A 23,235-nucleotide genomic window follows, 5' to 3' on the forward strand; every position below is an offset into this window, starting at 1 on the left:
CACTGGAAAGTGAGAAACAACACTCAATGGAAATTCAAAAACTTTCTCCCCAAATCTCTTTCTCACACCCCTTCCCACATGCACAAAAATGTATTAAAAGTTGATATCCTAGGAGTACTTTATTTTCCCACCCCTGTGCATTGTCAATATTCAGCATCCAGTATCAATCAGGAACTTTAGTTTAATCACTAGCTAACTCAGACAAGTCACATATGTTAAATACAGTGGTTTAAAGTGCCTTCAGGCCTTAGAACAGCCTTCCTGACATCAAGCCTGACACATCCTTGAACAGCCAAACTTGTAATAATAATTAAATGAAATTTAAATGAAATATTAAAGCACTAGGTATAATGACTGCCAAGGAAATAGTGAAAATTCAGCTTTTAACTAATCAAAACTGTTCAGGTTTATTCTTAAATATCACATTAAAATGTAATTTTTTTAAAGAAAATGTCCAGGAAAAAACAAAAAATTGAATATAGATCAAAACTCTTCAAACAATTCCGATATTATAATTATAGGTCTGTGTTTCACTAAAAACTCTCTGGTACTGTGTTTCAAAATAGAAGTTAATCAAGTAAAATTTCATGGAATAAATTATTTTACATATTTTGACTATACTGGGATAAGTACAGTATAAACCCCAAACGGAATTGTAGCAATTATATAAGATAATTGTATAAGATTTAATATATACTGAATTACTTGCCATCTAAGGAGGAGGAGGAAATCTGGAACACAAAGTTTTGCAAGGATCAATGTTGAAAAATTATCCATGCATGTTTTGAAAATAAAAACTTTAATAGAAATAAGTAAATAAAACTTTTAAAAAAAGAAAAGAAAGCATTGTAAAAATTTTCATTATGTTTTTATACAGCAAAACAGGGCAATATGAAGGAAAAACTATGTTCATGAACAAATATTTATCTAGTCTTTACTAGGCTACAGAGTATTGTGCTAGGCATTTTAACTGATACCAAGAACACCTCTGCTCTCAGAGAACTGTTTCAATACTGTTGAATGTACCGAAAGTATTGAAATAACTGTTTCAATAGGAAGAGAAAATTGAAAATTTTAAAATATGAGATAAAATTCAAGTAAAAAGTCAAAAGTCAAAAAGGCAGTAAAGGCAAGATTGGGTAAGCCACAAGATGTTGCTAAAAAACAAGAAAATTTTCAGCTTGCTAACATTATCCTGTTTATAACATTATAACATTGTATAACAATCTGTTACTTTGTTACACCACTAGATGGCACTCCAGTATTTATAAGGGAACCGTCTATAGCAAATTTGTTACAAATTATCTAATTTGAAGAATTTCAATTAGAAGATAGGTCTGAGGCCAAGTCATCAAATTCAAAACTGAAGAAGACTGGTTTCTTCTATGCTATCACTTTAGTCATTAAAGACTGTACAAACACCTCCAGTGAACCAGGAATCTCCTACAGGACAGCCCATTTCATTTCTAGGTAGGGTAGTTCAAATTATTTGAAGCTTTTCTTCACATCAAATCTTATTAGGTCTTTCTGCACCTTTTACCCACTGCTCCTAATAGAACTATGGGGCCAAAACAAGTTTAATCCACATTCCACAAATAATTAAGCTGACTTCACTGCACAATGATCAGAGTTCCATTAATTAATGTTTGCATAGGATGGATTCAAGTACCGTCATCATCTATTTACCCTAATTTAAATGCATATCATCTTGTCAATATGAGAATACAACATTACAGGTATGGTTTGAAAAAAGCAACAGTACACAAACTTAATGTAGAATACTCCAAACTCTGTACATCCATTAATAAAGCCTAAGATTATAATAATTTGTTTGGTCCTGATGACAAATCGACTTATATTGAACTCTGAGATCCTTTTCATGTGATCTAGGTATATGTTCCCCATAACATGAACTGTACAAATTATTACCATGAGAAGTATTTTATAGTTATGCTTATTAATTTTTTCTTATATTTAAACTATCAAATTCAATTCAACAAACGTATTAAGCTACTATATGCAGAACATTATGTATGGCATAGAGGAAGATATTAGACCAACATACTAATATACATTTTAAGGTTGTGTTTTATATACATTACCTCATTTGATCCTCCTACCAACCCTGTAATTATTATTTTTATTCCTACTTCATATTAGATAAAAATGAGGAAAACAAAGATTAAGTGATCTAAGCAAATCACAAAACTGGTTAAGTATCTGAAGTAAAATTTGAAGTCAGATCTTCCACTTGACACTGATCTCTGTAATCACTCTAGTTGTAAGACATGGTGGTGCATATCTATAATCACTATTGCCAAGGAGGCTGAGGCTGGCAATCTGTCAAGTTTTGAAGTTCTGAATTTCAGTGGAGTAAAGCAATCTATCTATTCCAATCTCTACATTTGGGAATTGGTATCACCATCATGCCTAGGGAAGGGAAGGAAGGAAGGAAGGGAAGGAATGATGGAAGGATAGAAATTGGAAGGAGGGGAAGAGAGAAGAAGAAAAGGAAAAAGGAGAAAGGGAGGGAGGAAGGTAACTGTTTTGTTCTTCATTCTTGAAGAGGACTATGATATGGGGGAGGGGGGTTTGATACCATGCCAGGCCATGCAAGTGAATTGGACTTAAGTGAGGACGCGTTGTCCAAAGTCAATAGCTTCATTTTTTTCTTCCAAAGCTGTATGAGTCCAGCAAGATATGGATCAGGATGACTAGAGAAAGTGGGAGACTTTGGCCTTTATAAATTAAGAACCTTTTCAGGATTTACTTTGTCTGATGCAATGCCCATTCAGTGATTAAGAATAGGTAAAAAATGAGGCAGAGAAAGGCCTCTTAGTCCAAAAAAAAACAAAAAACAAAAAACGTCAATCTGGAAGTGGAAGACTGTTATGGGCCAGTACTTGAAACAAGGTGCTAAGTCAGTAGAATTAATAGAGACAATGGTTGTTTTAATACAGTGCTTAATTAACATTCTCTAGTGTTCAGTACATGTACTTAATAATATAGTTCCACAAGATTCACACCCATGATAAGAGAGCATATAAGCTCAAACTCAACCAGCATCAGAATTGGAAGACCTTGGTGGGGTCCTCCTGCCTTTCGCACAGAAACCAAAACACATTCAGGAGGACCTCAAGAAGCTGGCAGAAGCAGAGAAGACAAAGGACTGGCGGCAGGAGTTCAAGCTCTCAGAACCAAGGAGAGAGATAAGCTTCTAAGAAAAACTAGTCAATAGAATGACAGAAAGATAATGTGCAATGTTGGAGGGGATGTGGGCAAACAGGGACACTGATACATTGTTGGTGGAGTTGTGAACACACCTGGCAATTCTGGAGAGCAATTTGGAACTCAAAAAGTTCAAAAAGCTCAAAAAAAAAAGCTCAAAAAGTTGTGGAGCTGTGCATCCCCTTTCTCCCAGTAGTGTTACTACAGAGCTTATATCCCAGGGAGATCTTGGAGAGGGGAAAGGGACCTGTATGTGCAGGAATGTTTGTGGCAGCCCTCTTTGTAGTGGCCAGAAACTGGAAATCAAATGGATGCCCATCAATTGGAGAATGGCTGAATAAATTGTGGTATATGAATATTATGGAATATTATTGTTCTGTAAGAAATGACCAACAGGAAGATTTCAGAAAGGCCTAGAGAGACTTACATAAACTGATGCTGAGTGAAATGAGCAGGACCAGGAGATTGTTATATACTTCAACAGCAATACTATATGATGATCAATTCTGATGGACGTGGCCATTTTCAATAATGAGATGAACCAAATCAGTTCCAATAGAGCAGTAATGAACTGAACCAGCTATACCCAGTGAAAGAACTCTGGGAGATTGACTATGAACCACTACATAGAATTTCCAATCCCTCTATTTTTGTCCGCCTGCATTTCTGATTTCCTTCACAGGCTAATTGTACACTATTTCAAAGTCCGATTCTTTTTGTACAGCAAAACAACTGTTTGGTCATGTATACATATATTGTATTTAATTTATACTTTAACATGTTTAACATGTATTGGTCAACCTGCCATCTTGGGAGGGGGGGAAGGACGGGAAAAATAGAACAAAAGGTTTGGCAATTGTCTGGCAATTGTCAATGTTGTAATGAAAACTATTTTTAAAAATAAGAAAAATAAGAAAAACTAGCCTAGCCCCAAATGAAGGAGCAAGACATTGAAGGAGACAATAAAGGATTTGGACCTTAATCCCTGGCTGCACTTGTGGTGAATACTGAACTGAAAAGAAGGCTGTTCCCAGAAGCCCCCCAAGAAACCTGCTCCCAGAGAATATTACATTTTAGAGAGAATATTACAGAAGACCCTTAAGGACTCAGACCAAAACAGAAACAATTGCTATTTACACTCACTCTGAACTATCAACAAATTTAGGAAAAATCCATGATAAAAATATATTATTTATGCTAAAAATTCTACCTAAAGGTTAGGCATCAAAGAATCTTTTAAAAATATAAAAAGCATTTACCTTAAACCAAAAGCAAACATCACATGTGAGGGAAAATAGATTAGAACATTTTACAATAAATGTTCGAATAAGATGAGGATGCCCACTATCTCAACTATTATTTGACATGATTCTGGAAATGTTACTAAGATCAAAGAAATTAAAGTCACAAAAATAGGTAAAGTGGAAATAAAAATAGGACTAGTTGCTAATTTTATGCATATATACATGTCAAAATCCTATGGGTTCAACAAAGATAATAAGTGAAATAAGTAAAAACTTCAGAAAAGTTGCAGGCTACAAAATTAACTCTTAAAAGCCAACTGCATTTCTACATAATGACAAAAAGTAGGGACATCTCATTCCAAATAATTACAAAATATGTAAAAGTATGTCATATTACTTCATTGACCAAGACCTAACACCCTATGCCAAGATAAGATTAAAATGGGTTCATGATTTAGACATAAAAGATGAAATTATAAGCAAATTAGGAGAACAAGGGATAGTCTACCTCTCAGATCTATGGAGAAGGAAGGAATTTATGACCAAAGAAGAACTAGAGAACATTATAAAATACAAAATGGGTAATTTTGATTATGTTAAATTAAAAAGATTTGTATAACAAAAACCAATGCATCCAAATTAGAAAGAAAGCAGAAGAAATATTTTTTAATAGCCAGTGTTTCTGATAAAGACCTCATTTCTAAAATATATAGAGAATTGACTCAAATTTCAAAAATACAAGCCATTCCTTTCCCCCCCTCCCTCCCTCCTTCTTCCTTCCCTTCCTTCCCCCCCTCCCTCCCTTGCAGTATACTCTACAATCTGACTAATGTCCTTCCTATTCCACTCAAAATACAATATTTCTAGCTTTTACAATGGTTCTTTCTTATGAGAGGAATGCTCTCCTTCCTTACTCTCAACTTTCCTGACCAATTATCAATAAATCCTTACAAAATTATTCTAAAAAGCTTATTCAAAAGGTACTTTTGTACGTATTTAATTCAAAAGGTACAAATGACCAGGTAAGGAAGTATTTTCTGCTTGAGACAGTCAATTTCTGAAGAGGGCAATATTACTCAACTCAAAATTCACATTCCATTTTCCTTTCCCCAATATCCTTTCCTTCTGAAAGGAGATTACCTTCCATTTATATTGTACATATTTTACACATACACATCTATTTATATGTTGTCTTTCCAAAAAGAATGTGTGCTTCTTGAAAATAGGGACCATTCTCTGTAATGTTGCACTAAGTACAGTATATGGCGCACATAAATATTTGTTGATTGATGGATTTCTCCAGGTAAAACTTCCTAGTTCTTTCAGGGAATTTTTATAAAGCATGGGATTTAGCATGATTTTCAATCCTCTTCCCATAAAATTAGCAAATAAAATGAAGCTCTCTATAACTTTATCCTATAAATTTAGTCTTCTTTCTCCTGGTTCTTTGCTCAATCCTTTTAGAACTTAGCCCACTTCAACTGGCGTTACAATTAAAATAAACTTTGCCCCTTGACTTGGAGATGGATTCAAGCCTGCAAATTCTTTAGAGACACCTTACCACACTGGTCTGCAACCACAACCTCTTGAGGACTCCTCCTTTTGAACCTCCACACACTCACATCTTATCCTGTGTCAATGCCCCTTAAATAAATTTACACATTTAATACCATACTGATCAAAAATTTTCTCAAAGCTTATTTCACAGAGTCAGATAATTAAGTTATAAAAGGATATACAAGAAGAAAAAGAACTGCGATATGTATAGTATACAGACAGGGACTTGAACACATGTTTGAGTTACTATAGAAAAGAGGCAAAACTATACTAATTTTGATGATAAAGGAAAATTTTAGAAAGACTAGAATTATCAGTATTAGAATTAAATAGAAACCCTGGATGCTAATAAGGAATAAAAGATAAGGAGATTTGCAGATTTGACTGAATATGGGATAAATTTAGAAATCATTGGGAATAAGTTTCTCAATTTTCTGCTAGAATTATAGGGGTCACTTAATTAGAGCAATGTAGACCTAGTTATAACCTCAGTAAATCCTCACAAAATTATTCTAAGAGGTTTACATGAATAATTTTATTTATAATACTGAATATCTCAATGAAGAAACCTATAAACCATAAGACCTAATTCATGTGTGAATGATCAGAAAAAGGGTGTTACATATAACCTGTGGAAATATTTTCTACCTGAGATAGTAGATTTCTGAAGAGGACATTTACAGTATGTGGATTTGGATTTCTTCTCTTCATTTGCAAGCTAACATTCCAGAAAAGATGGCGTTAATTCTTGTTTTGAGCAATGTTTATAGTCAATCCTAAGAAAAAGAATTGAAGACAACCATTTATGGTGTTTTTTACTCTCGACCAGTTGGAAGAAATATTTCAGAAACAAGATTGCACATAAGTTCCTTTACAAATATTTTTCCTATTACTCATAAACCTGATTTGTTAATTTTGATCTACATCTAACAATTAGTTTTGATTCTTTATTTCAACTGGATAACATATCCAACCAGAGTCAAAAAGACCTGAGTAAATCCTGCCTAAGGTACTTGTTAATTATATGACCATGGCAATCATAACATCTCCAACTCAGTTTCCCTCAATGTAAAAAAAGAGATAATAATAGTACCTACTTCACAAGAATGTTATAAGAATCAAATTCTATTCTATATCTATTCCCAATAGATAAATGGTCAAAGGATTAAAAAAAAAAAAAAAAAAAAGTATTTACTAACTAAAAACCTTTCAAAATACAAATTAAAACAATTCTGAAATATCACTTTGTACTCATTATTAGCCAAAATGTTTAAAGCAATAAAACTCAATGTAAGGGGAACTATAGGAAAAGAGGTATATTATTATGATACTGGTGCAATACCGAATTTGGAAAGCAATATGGCATTATACAATAAGAGCAACAAGATAAACTTCAATTACATGTAAAATGTCTAATAAACTTTAAAATACTAAATATTAGTTATTTATTTATGTTATTACATAATTATTAATAGAGTTTGGACTGGTAATCCCACTAATAGAATATACCCTAATTAGAACAAATATCCTAAGCAGATAACTGAATAGGAAAAAAAATACTATCCGAAACATTTCAAACAAATTTATTTAAATTAAACAAAAATTTAAAACAATCCCTATTCCTAACAACTCAAAGAACAGAAGAAGTTTTGGGAACTGTAGAGGTACCAAGAAAATACAAAGAAATAAACTTTTTTTTTTTAATTATAACTAATCTCTCTCAGCTTTGAGTATCTGTAAATCTAATGAGTAAGCCACAAATTTCATCAACTGAGGCAATGACAAAATTGTTAAAATCTTAAGCAAAGAGTCAACACCTAATAAATGTTGGTGGAATGAACTTTCAATTGTACTCTATGCTCCTAACTTACTTTGTATTATTAGTGGTTTGTATACTTTTCTTATATCCTCTACTATACATAAACTCTTTAACAGCAAGAACTTTGACTCAATATTATATCAGCCACAATTCTTACTTAAATAAGTAAAATGTAGGTATGAAGATTACTATAGAGATGAAAAAAAGGAGGAAAAGGATCATCATACACATAAAAATATTTACAGCAACTCTTTTTGTGGTGAAAAGAACTGGAAATTTTTAGAGTATACATCAAGGGAGGAATGGCTGAACAAGTTATGGTAAGAGAAAGAAAATAAGAGAGCATTCATTAATATACATATATGATGTGTATATGTTTATATATATATAGTGCGTGTGTGAGATGAAATAGTTACAGTGATAGAAATAATAAAGAAAATGTCCTAAGTTAACCTAGGAAAAGTACTGTGAAGTAATGCAGAGTGACGTGAGCAGACGTAGGAGAACAATTTATATAATAACAATAAAACTGCAAAGAAAAGTAATTCTGAAGGACTTGGGAATTCTGATCAACACAGTAATAAACTTTAATCCATGGGACTCACAATGAAATATGGTGCTTACCTGCTGACTGAGGTGATAGATTCAGAATTCAAACTGAAACTTTTTTTTGGATGTGGTCAATGTGAAAATTTATTTTGTGCTTTTTATTTTTTTCTTACTTTCTAAACTAGAGTGGAAATTACAGGGGAAAAAGATGGAAGAAAGAGTATAAGGCAGATCTTCATTTGAAATAAAAAAAATTAATTTTAAAAAACCATAATTTCAATTTTTGGGGTGTGTGTGTGTGTGTGGGTGTGTGTGTGTGTTACACACACACACACACACATTTGAATAACCCTGGGTGAATCACTAAATTGCTATCTGTATTAATGTTCCTATCTATAAAATAGTATAGCACAATAAATCAAGAGGTGGTTCTATACCACTAAGTCTTAGATTAAAGTCTCACCTGTGAATTTAATATTTTCAGGATTCCTAGGCTATTCTAAATTTAGACTAAATTTAAGAGATGCTGATATACATTGGTTAAAATAAATACATAAATAAATAAATAAAAAACAAAAAACAAAAAACATTCCTCACTGGGCACATTTCACACAAAAGAAATAACAGATTTGGTTCACTTTCTCCTATCCACCTTTTCACCTCAAAAAATTCTGGGATAGTGTAAGGATAACCTTTAAATGAGTAAAAATTGTTTGAATTTTTTAGAAAATAATTGATAAACTGTGCATACCCTTTGATCCACAGTGTCTCTACTGAGTCTGTATCCAAAAGAGATCATAAAAAAGGGAAAAGGACCCACATGCCCATCATCTGAGGAATGGCTAAATAAGTTATGGTATATGAATGTAATGGAATATTATTGTTCTGTAAGAAATGATCAGCAGGATGGTTTTAGAGAGGCCTGGAAAGACTTAGATGAACTGATGCTAAGTGAAGTGAAGAGAACATTGTGCACAGCAATTACAAGATTATGTGAAGATAAATTGTGATGGATTTGGCTCTTTTCAATAATGAGGTGATTCAGGCCAGTTCTAATAGACTAGTCATGTAGTGAGCCACTTGTATCCAGAAAGAAGATTACTAGAACTGAATATGAACCACAACATTTTCAACTTTTGTTGTTGTTGTTGTTGTTGTTTACTCATTTCTTGTTCCTTTTTGATCTGATTTTTCTTGTACAGTATATGATAATTGTATAAGTGATGAGGAGAGCCCCAAAACGCTTTCTCTTTGTCTCTCTGAGTTTGGGGGTGAGCCATGAGGTAAAGCACTTGAAAAGCTCCTTGAAGAAAAGATTCTCCTTGAACTCTGCCTCTGTGAGAGACCCGCCCCAGGGAATCAAGATAAGGTGGTTTCTCTTGGTGGGACTAGTTGAAGTAATCTCATTTAACTGGAGATCTAGATTGCTATTGGCCCCTATTGTTTGGCTCAAAATCACTCCCAGTAAGTGGTCTCATCTAGACCTGGGGCCAGTGACAGCATTTGAGGGAATCTCATTCAATTGAAACTTCTGTCTCAGATTTCTTTATAAAAACAGCACCAGTCCTTGCAGAGGACCTGACATGCCATGCCAAGGAAGCTCTCTCTCTCCCTGGCATAGCAGCAACCCTCTGCCCACTGAAATGATATTCTCTTTCAGCTTTAGCCTCTCTTTATCTCTTTCTCATCTATTTCCCTAACAAGAGTTTATGCTTCTCTATCAGGATTTCTCTGCTAGAAACTTTACTTTTCTGTCAGGACCTTGCCACCAAGGAATTCATTCTTTCCATTCATGCATACCAAAAGCAGACTTATCAATTCCAATAATAAGCTTCTTTTACCAGTCCAGTTTTTCAGGTTTGTAAATTCCATTATGAAGGACCTCTGCACCACCACACCCCACAACTTCCTGTCCTGTGCCGAATCCTAGAGGAATCTAGGGGAGCCAAACCTCTTCATTTGGTTCCCTGAACCCTGAACCTGACACTAACCTCATGAGGGAGAGGTTAAGTAATAGCAAGGCAAGTTATGGAGCAGAATTTAACCAGGCAGCAGGGATAGGAAAGATATACATGTATGTGGGGTAGGTGGGTGTGAGTGGGTATATAGGTATATATCTGCATATGTATACATAAATATATCTTTTCTTAGCTATAGCCTGCTTGAAGGTGGTAGGATGAAAGAAGGAAAAAAGAATAAAGTAAATAAGGTGCACAGCAGAGAACAAAAGAACAATTTACAAAGAAGTAAAGAAAAAAATGGACATCCATGAATATAATTTCTTATAATAATATATATAACTTTCTTGATTGATAATTTGTTGTTATACATTTTAAATCCTCCCTGATGTTCTGCTAGGCACATGACAATGTTCTCTTTTATTTTGCTTCATTTTGTTTTGTATTCCTTTTCTGTTTATCTTTTTTTCTTACTGGTTTTTCAAATAAAATAAATTTTAAAAGAAAAAGAATCAGAGAGGAAGTTAAATGAATCAAAAGATCTAAAAATGGTTATACTTTGTTCTTATCTTTAAAGAAGAGAGAGACAAAAAAAGAGGGGTAGAGGAAGAGAAGAGAAAAGAAAGAAAGGGGTAGAAAGGAAAAGAGAATTTATCTTACAGAATTGATATGTACCAAGTAAAAGTCTATAGAAAAAAAGGAAGAAAGGGATAGAGAACAGACAATACACATCTGAATCTCACTTTCTGGTCAAAGGAAAGATGGAATATGTGAACACACACAGAAATAGGGGTAGAAATACATTCAACTCAAAAAAACTGCAGGAGCAAGAGTTAAGGAACAAGATGATAAATAGACTTGTGAAAATTAGTACAAGCAAAATAAACTATCATCTTGGAAGATAGATCACGAAGGACATTTTAAAAGGAAAGTTAGAAGAGTCAAGAACCTGTAGATTCGCATAAAAGAGCAAGAAGAGGAAGGAAGATTGCATGAAACAGTATAGCACACCCATTTCTCACAAACTTTTTCTTTGTTTACTACAAAAAGAGGAAAAAACAAAAATAAATAGGACAGGAAATAGATCCTTAACGTAAAAAATGTACATGTGAGTGGGACAAACCCACCCACAAACAGAAGAAATTAGAATGAATCAGAAAGGAGAATTTAACAAAATATTCTTCACAAGAAACACAATTGAATTATAAAGACTCACAATGAGTTAAAATAATGAGGTGGTACAAAATGTATCATACTTTAGTTGAAATCAAAAAAGCAAAGGGAGTTAATCATAATTTGAATTTTATCTGACTACTCTTTCTCACAGTCTCCTTTTCTTGATCTTCATATAGATCACACCTCAAATCTTCAGGTAACTGAGCTTTCTCCCTCTATATTACTTCCTTTGATGATCTCTATGAAAGAATAACGAAAATAAAATGCTAACTTTATAAATGTGAATATCCTGACCCAAATCCTTTGTCTTCCAATCTATCATTTTAAACTGCCTTTCAGATTTCTATAACTGGCTCTCTAAGTAGACGACTTAAATTTGTGGTTATTCAATAGCTATATCAGTGATTTCTGCACTCCTCATGATCCCATTTGGGATTTTCTTCCAAACATTAGATTCACAGAGTTAGAAAGTATCATAATAAGCTAGATCTAAATTCAACAAGGTGAATCTTCTTGACTTCAGGCCCAGTACTATACCAACTAGCTGCCCAGATATCTTAAACTAAACATGAATAAAACATAACTTATTATCTTCTCTCCCTAAGCATTCCCTGCCTATTACTTTAGAAGGCAACAACATTTTTTCACTCCTTCAGAATGGCAAGCTAGGAGTTACCCTCAACTCCTCTCTATCACTCATCCCCTCTATATCTAATGTATTGCCAGGCCTGTGGACTTCACTTTTGTAACATCTTATAAAGACTCCTCCTGTAAGACTGCCATCATTCTACTGCAGAAGCTCATCCTTATTCTAATCCATGCTTCATTCAGCCACCAAAGTGATTTCTCTAAAGTTCAGGCTTAACCATTTCACCCCACACCCATCCCCACTCAATAAATTTCAATTGCTTCCTATCATCTCCCAGAAAATACAAAATGTTCTGTTCGGCATTAAAGCCCTTCAAAACCTAGATCCATCCTATCTTCCCAGTTTTCTTATACCTTACCACCCAACATGTACCTTCAATCCAGTGCCACTAGTCATTTTTTTCTTAATTTAAGGCAAAATAACTAATAGGGAAATATTTGACATATTTTTAAAAAAGAAATAGAAAGAGACATTTTGCTGAATGCTACCATATATATTTGGTTTCAGTACTTAATATGTATGTACTAAATGATATTATATTTAAATAGTTAAAGAAAGGTTAAGTACTTACTATGTATGTACTAAATGATATTATATCTAAATAGTTAAAGAAAAGTTAAGTACTTAATATGTATGTACCAGATGATATTGTATCTAAATATTTAAAGAAAAGTTAAATGAGTTTTATCATTGTTGTTCAGTCATTTCAGTCACATCTCACTCTTGATGACTCCATTAGAGATTTCTTGTAAAAATGGTAGAGTGGTTTGTCATTTCTTTCTCCAGCTCATTTTTACAGATGAAGAATTCAGTGACTTGCCAAAGGTGATATAGATAGAAGGTTTCTGAGTCAAATTTGAATCAGGTCCTCCTGATTCCAAGACAAGTGCTCTATCAACTGCGCCACTTGGCTGCACAAAGAGGCATATATGTTAGAACTATAATAGAAGGAAAAAATAACTGGACCTCTTTTAGAACTTGACAAATCCAATCAAATATTAATCAAGAAAGAAAGATTGAAAAGAATTTAATAAGTTAGTTAACAAGCTTCTAGTGATTATTGACTAGGTATAGAAAGGAATCAACATAAGGCTGAGCTGTGAAACTTTTATAAAACCTTTATAAATAAAGAAGTAAAATATCTCACACACACACACACACATACACATACACAAGTATAAAAAAACAAACAAACATAAAATGACAAAAGTGAAACAATATATCAAAATTTGTGTGATACAATTAAAACACTCCTTAGGGGAAAAACTGATAAACCTAAACATTTTCACTCATAAAGAAGAGAAAGACCTAAATAATTAATTAGGCATGAAACTAGAAAAAACTAGAAAAAAAAATTTTTAAAACCTTAATTAAATACCAATAAAAAAAGCTAAAAAGTCAATGAAGGTATTAATAAACTTGAAAGCTTAAAAAAATTATAAATTAATATATAAAACTATGTAGTGAATTTTTGTTTAAAAACAACAGAATTGATATTATCACTATCACCATCACAGCAGTTAACATTCATATAGCATGTACTCTGAGCCAGAAATTGTGCTACGCATTTTATAAATATTATCTCATTTGACCTTTAAATCAAGCCTCAGAGACAGAGGCTATTATTATCTTCATTTTAAAGGGAAGGACACTGAAGCAAACATTCCCAAAAATTAAGCCAGTAGCTAATTTGATTTTTTTAAATGCAAAGAAAGAAATTACCATTATCAAAAATGACATAAGCAGAAAAAGAGGTTTTTAAAAAAGCTAAAGCTAAAAAACTCAGCAACTTAAATTAAATGAATATATGAAATATGCAAAATGTCCTGATTAATAGAATAAGAAATAGACAATTTATATAATTCAATCTCATAAAGAAAACTAAAGTCATAAATTAATTCCAAAAGAAAAATCTCCTGTAATCAAATAAATTTACAAGCAAATTTTAGCAAATATTTAAAGAACAATTAATTCCAATAGTACATATACAAAAATAGCAAAAGAAGGGATTCTACCAAATTTCTTCTATGATACAAATATGGTCAAGATAAGAGGTATTAAATACAGAGTCCAGAGATCTATAGGCCTGCAACACTCCTGAGACACAAAATCAGATTAAAATGCAACTAGGAAAATTTTAACAAAATAAAAATATAATACGTAGCTTACACGAATATATGGTTCAGTGGCCCCATTTTATTTGACTTCACTGGTCTAAATACCTAAACCAGAGATTCATAATAGAAAACATAAATCATAAGCCAATAAGTTTTAAGAATATTGGAAGTAAAAATTACAAATAAAATATTTAAAAAGAGGAAATAATAAAATATGCCAAAAAGATTATAAAAATTACCAAATTACATGTTTCCAGAATGTAAGGTAGATTTATTATTTAAAAAATTATTACAAAACTAATTGACCATATTAATAAAAACAATCATATAATACTTTCAACAAATACAGAAAAATCTTTTACCAAATTCAATATCATTTCTGTTCAAAAAATAAATACTAGAAGACATAGAAACAAATAGGCTTTTCTTTAATATGTTAAGTAGTACATATCTAAAATAAAGAAGTACTACTATATGTGACAGGGACAAATTAATGGCCTTTCCAAAAAGATAAAAGGTAAAAAAAGGTTGAACTACTTTATCATCACCGCATATAATTCAGTAGAGTTGTAAACTGCCCAATCATTATGAAAAAATTTGCTACTATATCCAAAAAGTCATTAAATTCTGTATATCCTTTCACATAGCCATAATGGTACTAAGCCTAGTAGTAAAAACTAGAAACAATGGGAAATGAGTATAAACTGTGAGCACTTTTTGTTTTGTTTTGTTTTTCTTCCCAGATTGTTTTTAGCTTCCGAATACAATTCTTCCTTTGCAACAGCAACAACAAAATTCAGTTCTGCACATATATATTGTACCTAGGATATACTATAAGATATTTAATATGTATGGGAATGCCTGCCATCTAGGGGAGGGGGTGGAGGGAAGGAGGGGAAAAATTTGGAACAGAAGGGAGTACAAGGGATAATGTTGTAAAAAAAAAAAAAAATTACCTATGAATATGTACTGTCAAAAAAATGTTATAATTATAAAAATTTATAAAAAAAATTTTTAAAAATAAAAAATAAAAACTAGAAACAAAGAAGAACAAATCATATGGGAATGATTAAACAAATTATGACATGTAAATGCAGTGGAATACTACTTTTAAAAATGATAAATTCTCTTTCATATCATCTAAAATTCCTGGCTTTCGCTTTGTCTTAATTAAAATCCCACCTTCTACAAAAAAGCCTTTCCCAATTTCCCTGAATTATACCTTCACTTTAATGATGATTTCTTATTTATGTCTTATTTATGGGCTTGTTTTCATGTTGTCTCCTTATAATACAATGAACTAACTCCTTGGGAGTTGCAGTATCTTTTGTCTTTTTTTTTTTTTTTTTTAAATTTTTAATTTCCTGCACTTAACACAAAGCATGGCACATAATGGCTGCTTAGTAAATGTTTCTTGATTGACTCTACTAACTGAAAATGGTTTCTGAGAAATTTGGGAACACTTTTGTACAGAAAAAAGTGAGAAGAACTAGGAAATCAATTTATAAAGTAGCAATAGTATTATAAGAAACACCTTTTAAAGAAAGTGAAAAAAAATAACCCAATGAAATCATAGATCTTTGTAAGCACTAAACTTAGTACTATTAACACAATTAATTACTCTTTACAAGCAATTTACATATTTACCTGATGATGCTGAATATTTTTTATATTGCATGAAAAATTCTGGTAAAGCTGAAATTTACTGATATCTTTCTCTTTTTCATTCTTGGATGACACCTTTGCCAAGGATGACTGGATGCAAATGTATCTATGTGAGCACCTATGCACAAAGAATAAACAGCTAAAAAATTAATGTCCCAATAGAACAATTTTTTAAAAATTAGTTTATAATATGTCAAAATACCAAGGAATATTTTAAGCATTGTCTTTCATTTTTAAAGATGATGTTCAATGGAACATAAGCTTTTTTGTGTTTGCCTCAGCAAATGGAATAGGGTGTGTTCATCTATGTATAATCCTACCTGGCCACTCTTTGGATCATTAACAGGCCTCAATAAGTTTAAGGATATCATTCCCAGTTATGAAATTATTAATGATAATTATCTCATAAATAATAGCTAGCATTCCCACAGCATTTTATGACTTACAAAAAGTCACAATATTATCTTATTTTATCTTTACAATCACCCTGAAACTAGGTGCTACTCATATCTCCATTTCATAGATGAAGAAACAGAGGCTAACAGAAGTTGAGGGATATGGCCCAGGGTCACACAGCTAGAAGTGTTCGAAGTCACATGGAAACTCAGGTCTTCCCCATCCCAGGTCCAGTACACCATCTTAACAGTCTTTTATAAAAAATCTTGTTCTGTCGACTTCCTTAGCATCTGCTATCCCAACTAACACATAACTAATCACAACTAATCACTAATAACACCTACTCTCATGCTGTAGGAATCAAAAAGACGATGTGAGAGGTTCTTATACAAATTTAGAAAACTTTTGTTTTTGTTTTTTTCTAAGGCAATTGGAGGTAAGTGACTTGTCCAGAGTCAAATAGCCAGGAAGTGTTAAATGTCTGAGGCCAGATTTGAACTCAGGTTTTCCTGACTTGAGGACTAGTCTATCTAGTATATCACCTAGCTGCCCCAAATTTAGAAAACTTAATCAAATATGAATGTATGAATACAATTGGAAAGGTGTCAATCCTCCCCATTCAATTCAATAAAATATAAACTCACACAGTAGCTGAGAACTTCCTAATGTTCAGACAAATCTTTAGAAGAAAGAATAGGTACCTATTCCAAAAATGTGCTAAACAATAATAAAACACATGCAAAAAATATAGTTAGATCAGTGTCTGAGAGACAAAAATGATATCAATAAAGAGATATGGCTTTAAAGTCAAGAAGCCCTGGGTAACAATCATGCCTTTGCCACATACTGATTCCATGACCCTGGGCAGGCCATTTTGCTGAGACAACACTCTAACACTGTACAGTGACAACTGGAGCCAATCTGAATTCATATAGGGAGCTTTTTTATCCAAAGTTCCCTAAACCAAAGAAATCATAGGTCTGATTCAAAGGCAAGGGGGAAAAGTCTATTCTGAATATAAATTTCTGATATTAATTTAACTTCAAAGATTAAACTAATCATGGCTATTGGCAGTAACAGAGAAAATCTAAAAACACAATCCCACAGACCATAACCCCGTAATGCAGAAGAACATACAGTTTCCTGATAAAATCCAATGTGTCTTTATCTTTAGCAAACATGTCAGCTAAAATATGTTGCACTCCCATTTCAATCTCCTGGAGAGTTGAAAGTCCTTTGGAAGAGAAGTTAGAAAAAGAAAAGAAATATAAAATATTTTTTAGAACCAGCATACAATAAATCTAGTCCAAATAAAATCTAAAATAGACAAATAAAAAAGGCATAAGAATATAGTCCCCATGTTAAATAGGAATTAAAGATTCTTGTATTATTAACCTAAAACTACCTAAAAGGAAAGGAAAACTTCCCCCCAAAACACAAATCTCCTAGTAGTCTTTAAAACTATTCTTTAAAGAAAGAGTCAAGAAGGATAAACATCTTTTAAATATGCTTCTTTTTCAAAAATGTACTAGAGTCCTATTGACCAGAATCTGTTCACAAAGAAAGTTCTTAGCAAGAGCACACTAGGTTTATTCACCCAGCTAATTATTCCATGACCTTAAACCAGTCTTCTTTCTTCTCTAAAGCCCAGCTCTTTAATGTGGAAAAGGTATACACATGATACCACCCTTCCTCCCACAAGTGATCAAGAAGATTCCAAGTAAAGGGAAGATTAGAAAATAGCAAAGCCTCTGTGAGAAAGAAAATACCAGACTAAAATTTGGAACCCAGCACTCATACTCCTACTCAATCCTGTTTTAGGTCCATAAAAAAAGCAAACTCTCCAGAGGTACAATGAAGTTAATATCTTCCAACATATTAATGTAGATTTCCCCAGGCTATATGATACCCATTGAGGAAAACCATTCATTGTTTGCAGGTTTTTTTGCTTGTGGTTCTAAGTACCTCAAATGTGAGCTTATGGAAGAAAAACTCTAAAAGTTATCTTTAAAGTTTCATGAGAACTCATAGATACAATAAAAATGGTGGCAGAAAAAGGAGGGTAGGAACTCTGAGACTTTCCTGTATCCACTCGGAGAAATCATCTTAATTTTTAAAGGATCCCAATGTGAAGGGTTCAGCTCTAGTTCTAGTTTAATGTGACCAAACAATTTCTTAAGAGTTTAAAAGCTTGGCAACTAGATAAAACAAGACCTATAAGAAAATCCAAAGTTAGGGAAATAAGAATTTCCAAAAAACAAAAAATGCAATCTTTTGCCCTATTAAATCTATCAAACTAATCACCAAACCACCAAGTACACTAATATAAAGACATGGCTAAATGTGTTTTAGGAGAGAAATAAGAGCAGAAAAGAGAAATTTTGAGGGACTTTTTAAAAAATTCATCTACACAAGGTTGTCCCTTACAAAGATACCCAAACATAGTGTTTCTTTGAATGGAAAAATTCAGAAAGAGTCAATGGTGGGAAGTAGGAGAGAAAAGGGTATGGGATTTGTCAAGAACATTCCAATGAGATGGACCTCATCCTACTTTGCTCATGGTCAGCTATGTCTTCCTCTATTTGAAAACCAATGAAATTTGTTTCTTACATACACATTTTTCAAGAATAATGCAAAAAAAAAAAAGAAACCCCAAAAAATTAGCATTGGAAAGATAGTTGATTATATGAGAGAAAAAAACAAGCAGAATCACGATTGAAATTGGCATAAGAACCTTTCCACTGAGACTTTATTTCTCTTGGTTTTGGACAATCATTATTGATCCTCTGAATTTCTAATTGGAGATGGGAGAGAGAAGGGAGACCAGTAAGGCTGTACTAGACTAGTATTTACATTGTTACTGTTGTACCAATTCTATGTACCCACTCACCAATAAGTTATAAGCATTATCATATGTTATATATCAATATCACTAGGGATATAATTTATAAAACAAATGTACTTCTGAGAGCAAAAAAAAAAAAAAAACCAAAATAAACTCAAGCTTATTAAACTATCAGAAAAAAAATTAGAAAAAGGATTAAACTATGAATATTTAAAATCTCCAGCATTTTATACTGAAAACAAATGCCATGCCTTGATAGTGATCATTCTGCTCTGGGGAGCTAAAACTCTTAACACCTGGTTATACACTATCACCTCTGAACTCAAATATCATAGTATGTACAATTACCTAGAAGTAACTATGCTGCAGGAAAGATGCTTAATTAAATATTCCATCTTGCTGGAAAACTGAAATTAAGATGATCATAAAAATAAGTTCAAATTCTGTCTTTGCTTCAATCCTGCATTGTTTTTTCACCACTTAAATGTTTTTCTTTCCCTTTCCCCCCACCTCATCCAAATGTATATGTATTTATACACAAACAAACAATATTTTACTAAGTTTACCACAAATTTAAACTGCCAAGGACAAAAGAAAAATCAGTCTATGGTACAATTTTAAAAGTTTCAAGACAGAACAATAGTATTTTATAATTGATTACCCTTTACAGACTTACAATTAGAATTGTAATTAGAACTTGACATGGGAACTTCCTAAAAAATTGAATCACCACATCAAGAATTGAAAAACCTTCTCAGATTGTCTACTACTGTGGGAGGGGGAGGAAAGATAGGAAGGTGCAGGAGACCAACACCAAGGCTTCTTCCATCTCACTTCCTTTTCTTTTTCTTAAGATGAGAGAGAAAAATTAGGGGAGAAAAATGGAAAGTAGTATTTTACAAGTAAACTTATGAAGAGATAAAATTAATTTCTATAGATAAAGATGTATTCCAAGTCCCAGAGATATATGACAATTACCTTTCACACTGGGTTTCACATAGGAGAGAAGATTTAGCGCCCCTGGATTTTCAAGTAAAGTTTTGGCTGCGCCTTCCAATCCCAGTTGTTTGGCTCTTTGGGCCTTCGTACCTTTGCTCCCAGTTTTATATGGGGCTGACTACAAAGTAAAAGTTAGAAAGCATACCTTAATAATTCACACTGAAATAAGCAAAAGCCTGAATTAGTCATCAAAATTAAGGATATTCATAAATATTTTATCTAGAGATGCCATTAACTGCCCTTTCTTTTCACACTCTAGATGCAAAGATTAAGTGCTGTCTTTTCTCTGTTAGGGCTAGTGTGTTTAAAAAAAAAAAAAAAAAAAAAGACAAATTTCAATTTTCAAAATATTCCTCAACTTGTGAATTTTTCAAAAGCTCTTTGTTATACCTTCTATTTCCTGTTCCTTTTGATTTGTTAATTTATTAAAAGGTGAAGAAAAAAAAAAAGAAATTGAAGGAAATGTTTAAAAAAAATTTATCAAGTAGAGAAGGCTGAAGTCAATAATTTGAACAAGATTTTCAAATTATACACATTTAATTTAGTCTTACCTATTTCAACCCTCATTTCAAATGACACTTGCCTATATATTTTCCCTTCCTAATCAGCACTGATGTTTCCCACATATTCCCCTAACATATTCTATCAAAACTCTGCTAAAAAATATAGCCAATCCAATTGTCAATGTTGTAAAATTACCCATGCATATATCTGGTAAATAAAACTATTAAAAAAACAAACAAACAAACAAAAAAACAGCCAATCATCTTCCACACACCTGGGTTGCACGAACAGTTGTTTCCATTAAATACAAACTTAAAATTTCTTCATTTCTTACTTGAAAACTCAAAAGCTACTTGTAACTTGTATCAAGAAATGGAGCTGATTCTGTGGGCTCATTTTTCTAGCAATAAACAAGAACTATACATTGTTTTCATAGTGAAGAAATCATTATTTAGGTCCTATTAATAAACATTTTTGTGCTGAGCTTAGTATATTATAAGGTACATTCTGCAATGTACCTCTGTTCTCTGGAAGCATACAAACTAGGAAAGGTCAAAGTGCTACCTAGAGTAGAAGAGATAAACATCCATCTCATTCTACAGATAATGAAACAGACAAACTGTTGCCCATGGTCACACAGCTAGTAAGTGGTTAAGGTTAGATTTGAACTCAGGTCTTCCTCACTCCAAGTCCAGCACTCTATTCACTGTACCATCTAGACTATCCCAAAGTAATGAGTATAACAATAACTAGAACTTCAATAGGCAAAAAGTACTCTCAGTCTTAAAAGACTTTCTAAATTCTTATATGTGCTATTATTCATAATATAAATAAATTGACTTCCTGCTGCCTCTTTTCTCATTAACACCAATTCAAAAGTAACCAGGACACATTAAGTGTGATCCAATCAACCTCCAAAATCGGCACTGGGCCACTATCTGAACCAAGCCTATCACTGTGCCTAATCAAAACTGGACAGTAGAAAACTAAATGCAAAGTAAAAAAAGAAATCAAATATCTCCTATAATCTCTACCATAATTCTCACTTTATTTGATTGTCTAAAGACTGGGTATATTTTCTGCAGATGAGTAGTTTGTTCTCTAAGTCAGGCAAGATGGTAAGGAAAAGAAGGTGATAAAAGTTCAACTGGAAAGTAATAGCCCAATATATTTATAAATAATGCATTTCAAATAACAAGTATTTTTAAGTACTTAAATGCCAACTACTGTGTGCTTGAAACCAGGGATATAAGGACAAAAATTTAAATAATCTCTGCCCACAAGGACCATTACTCCATTACAGTGTCTTATGATTTAGCATAACACTCCATCTGATCCTGGCAAGCATCCTGTAAGATACACAGTACAAGTATTACCATCTCAATTTACAATTAAGTTTATTGTGACAAAGAAAGGTTAAGTGTTTCACTCAAGTAATAAATAAAAGCTTCAAAGCTGGGATTAGAACCCAAGACTTCTGAAATTAAATTTAAGAAAAGATGAGTTTGCTATTTTAGGTCCTGCATTAAATATCAAGGGATCAATTCCCAGAGACTGGATTCTGTATTATGAGTTTAAGTACATTACCAACAAAAGCAATTATTTCTTAAGCAAGTAACAGAAACAACTTCTTACCACATGGTCTAATTCCTCTAAAGTTCTACAGTTTAACAAGGCTGTTAACAAGGACTCTGATAGTTTCCCTTCCTTTTTAATCTTCTGGATCGTAGCATTAGTCTTCTTTGCAACAGTCCTAAAAATGAAAATTATTTATTATCTAATAACCATATATTCCAATAATTTTTGTTTTGTTTTTATTTATAAATCCTTGTTATCAGAGGATCTAGTTTCTCCTGACATTCATTGCAAAGTTGAGGGGATTGGGTCCTAAATTCCATTCCCCAAGTGCTTTCTAGCTGCTCAAAAAGAAGACTTAGATCTTCCCCTATACGAAGAGGCATGCTATAATCTCACTTCCAAACTATTTATGTGAAAGAGCATAGACTGTACCTTCAGTTCTTCTGCCTTCAAGAACACCTGAAAATCAAATATATTTAAGTAGTTCTTCTTGCTCTAGTGCCATTATACAATTATATTGATAAGCTCTAAGGTCAATCAGATCCCCAAAAAGAAGCTTCTTTAAAAATACAAACTAAATAAAGGGAATGGAATATAGGCAGAATCAAGATGATGAATTAGGAACAATCATGCAGCTAAACTCTCCCAATATTCCCTTCCAAACAACTTTAAAGTAACACCTGAAATCAAACTTTAGAGCAGCAGAATCAACAAAAGATCAGAGTGAAACATTTTTCCAGCCTAAGAAAACTGAAATGGTTGGCAAAAAAAGTGTCTGTTATACCAGGTGGAAGACTTTCCAGAGCTCACACATATGATAGCAATTAACAGCAGCCACTGCAGCAACTTTGGAAGCTCTTAATCCAGAGAGAAAGGGAGTTGGGCAACCGGTCAGAAAGAGATCACTTATCATCAACTGTATTACCCACATACAGCTCTGGATTGCAGATC

At 32.7% G+C, this 23,235-nt stretch overlaps 1 protein-coding gene across 5 annotated transcripts in view; it reads right to left on the reverse strand.

Moving 5' to 3' along the window:
* The window catches only part of SRBD1 (S1 RNA binding domain 1), a 302,637-nt gene that overhangs the window by 252,705 nt on the left and 26,697 nt on the right, over positions 1-23,235 (reverse strand). For all 5 annotated transcript variants that reach the window (XM_074286722.1, XM_074286726.1, XM_074286723.1 and 2 more), the window contains 4 exons: positions 22,342-22,459; positions 20,182-20,320; positions 17,496-17,592; positions 15,945-16,080 (listed from right to left, as the gene is read on the reverse strand). In XM_074286722.1, coding sequence (XP_074142823.1) covers positions 15,945-16,080; positions 17,496-17,592; positions 20,182-20,320; positions 22,342-22,459 — 490 coding nt within the window. The remainder of the gene's footprint in view (positions 1-15,944; positions 16,081-17,495; positions 17,593-20,181; positions 20,321-22,341; positions 22,460-23,235) is intronic.

This window comes from Sminthopsis crassicaudata, chromosome 2 (assembly GCF_048593235.1).
Source record: "Sminthopsis crassicaudata isolate SCR6 chromosome 2, ASM4859323v1, whole genome shotgun sequence".
In the NCBI taxonomy this organism is placed as follows: Eukaryota; Metazoa; Chordata; class Mammalia; order Dasyuromorphia; family Dasyuridae; genus Sminthopsis; species Sminthopsis crassicaudata.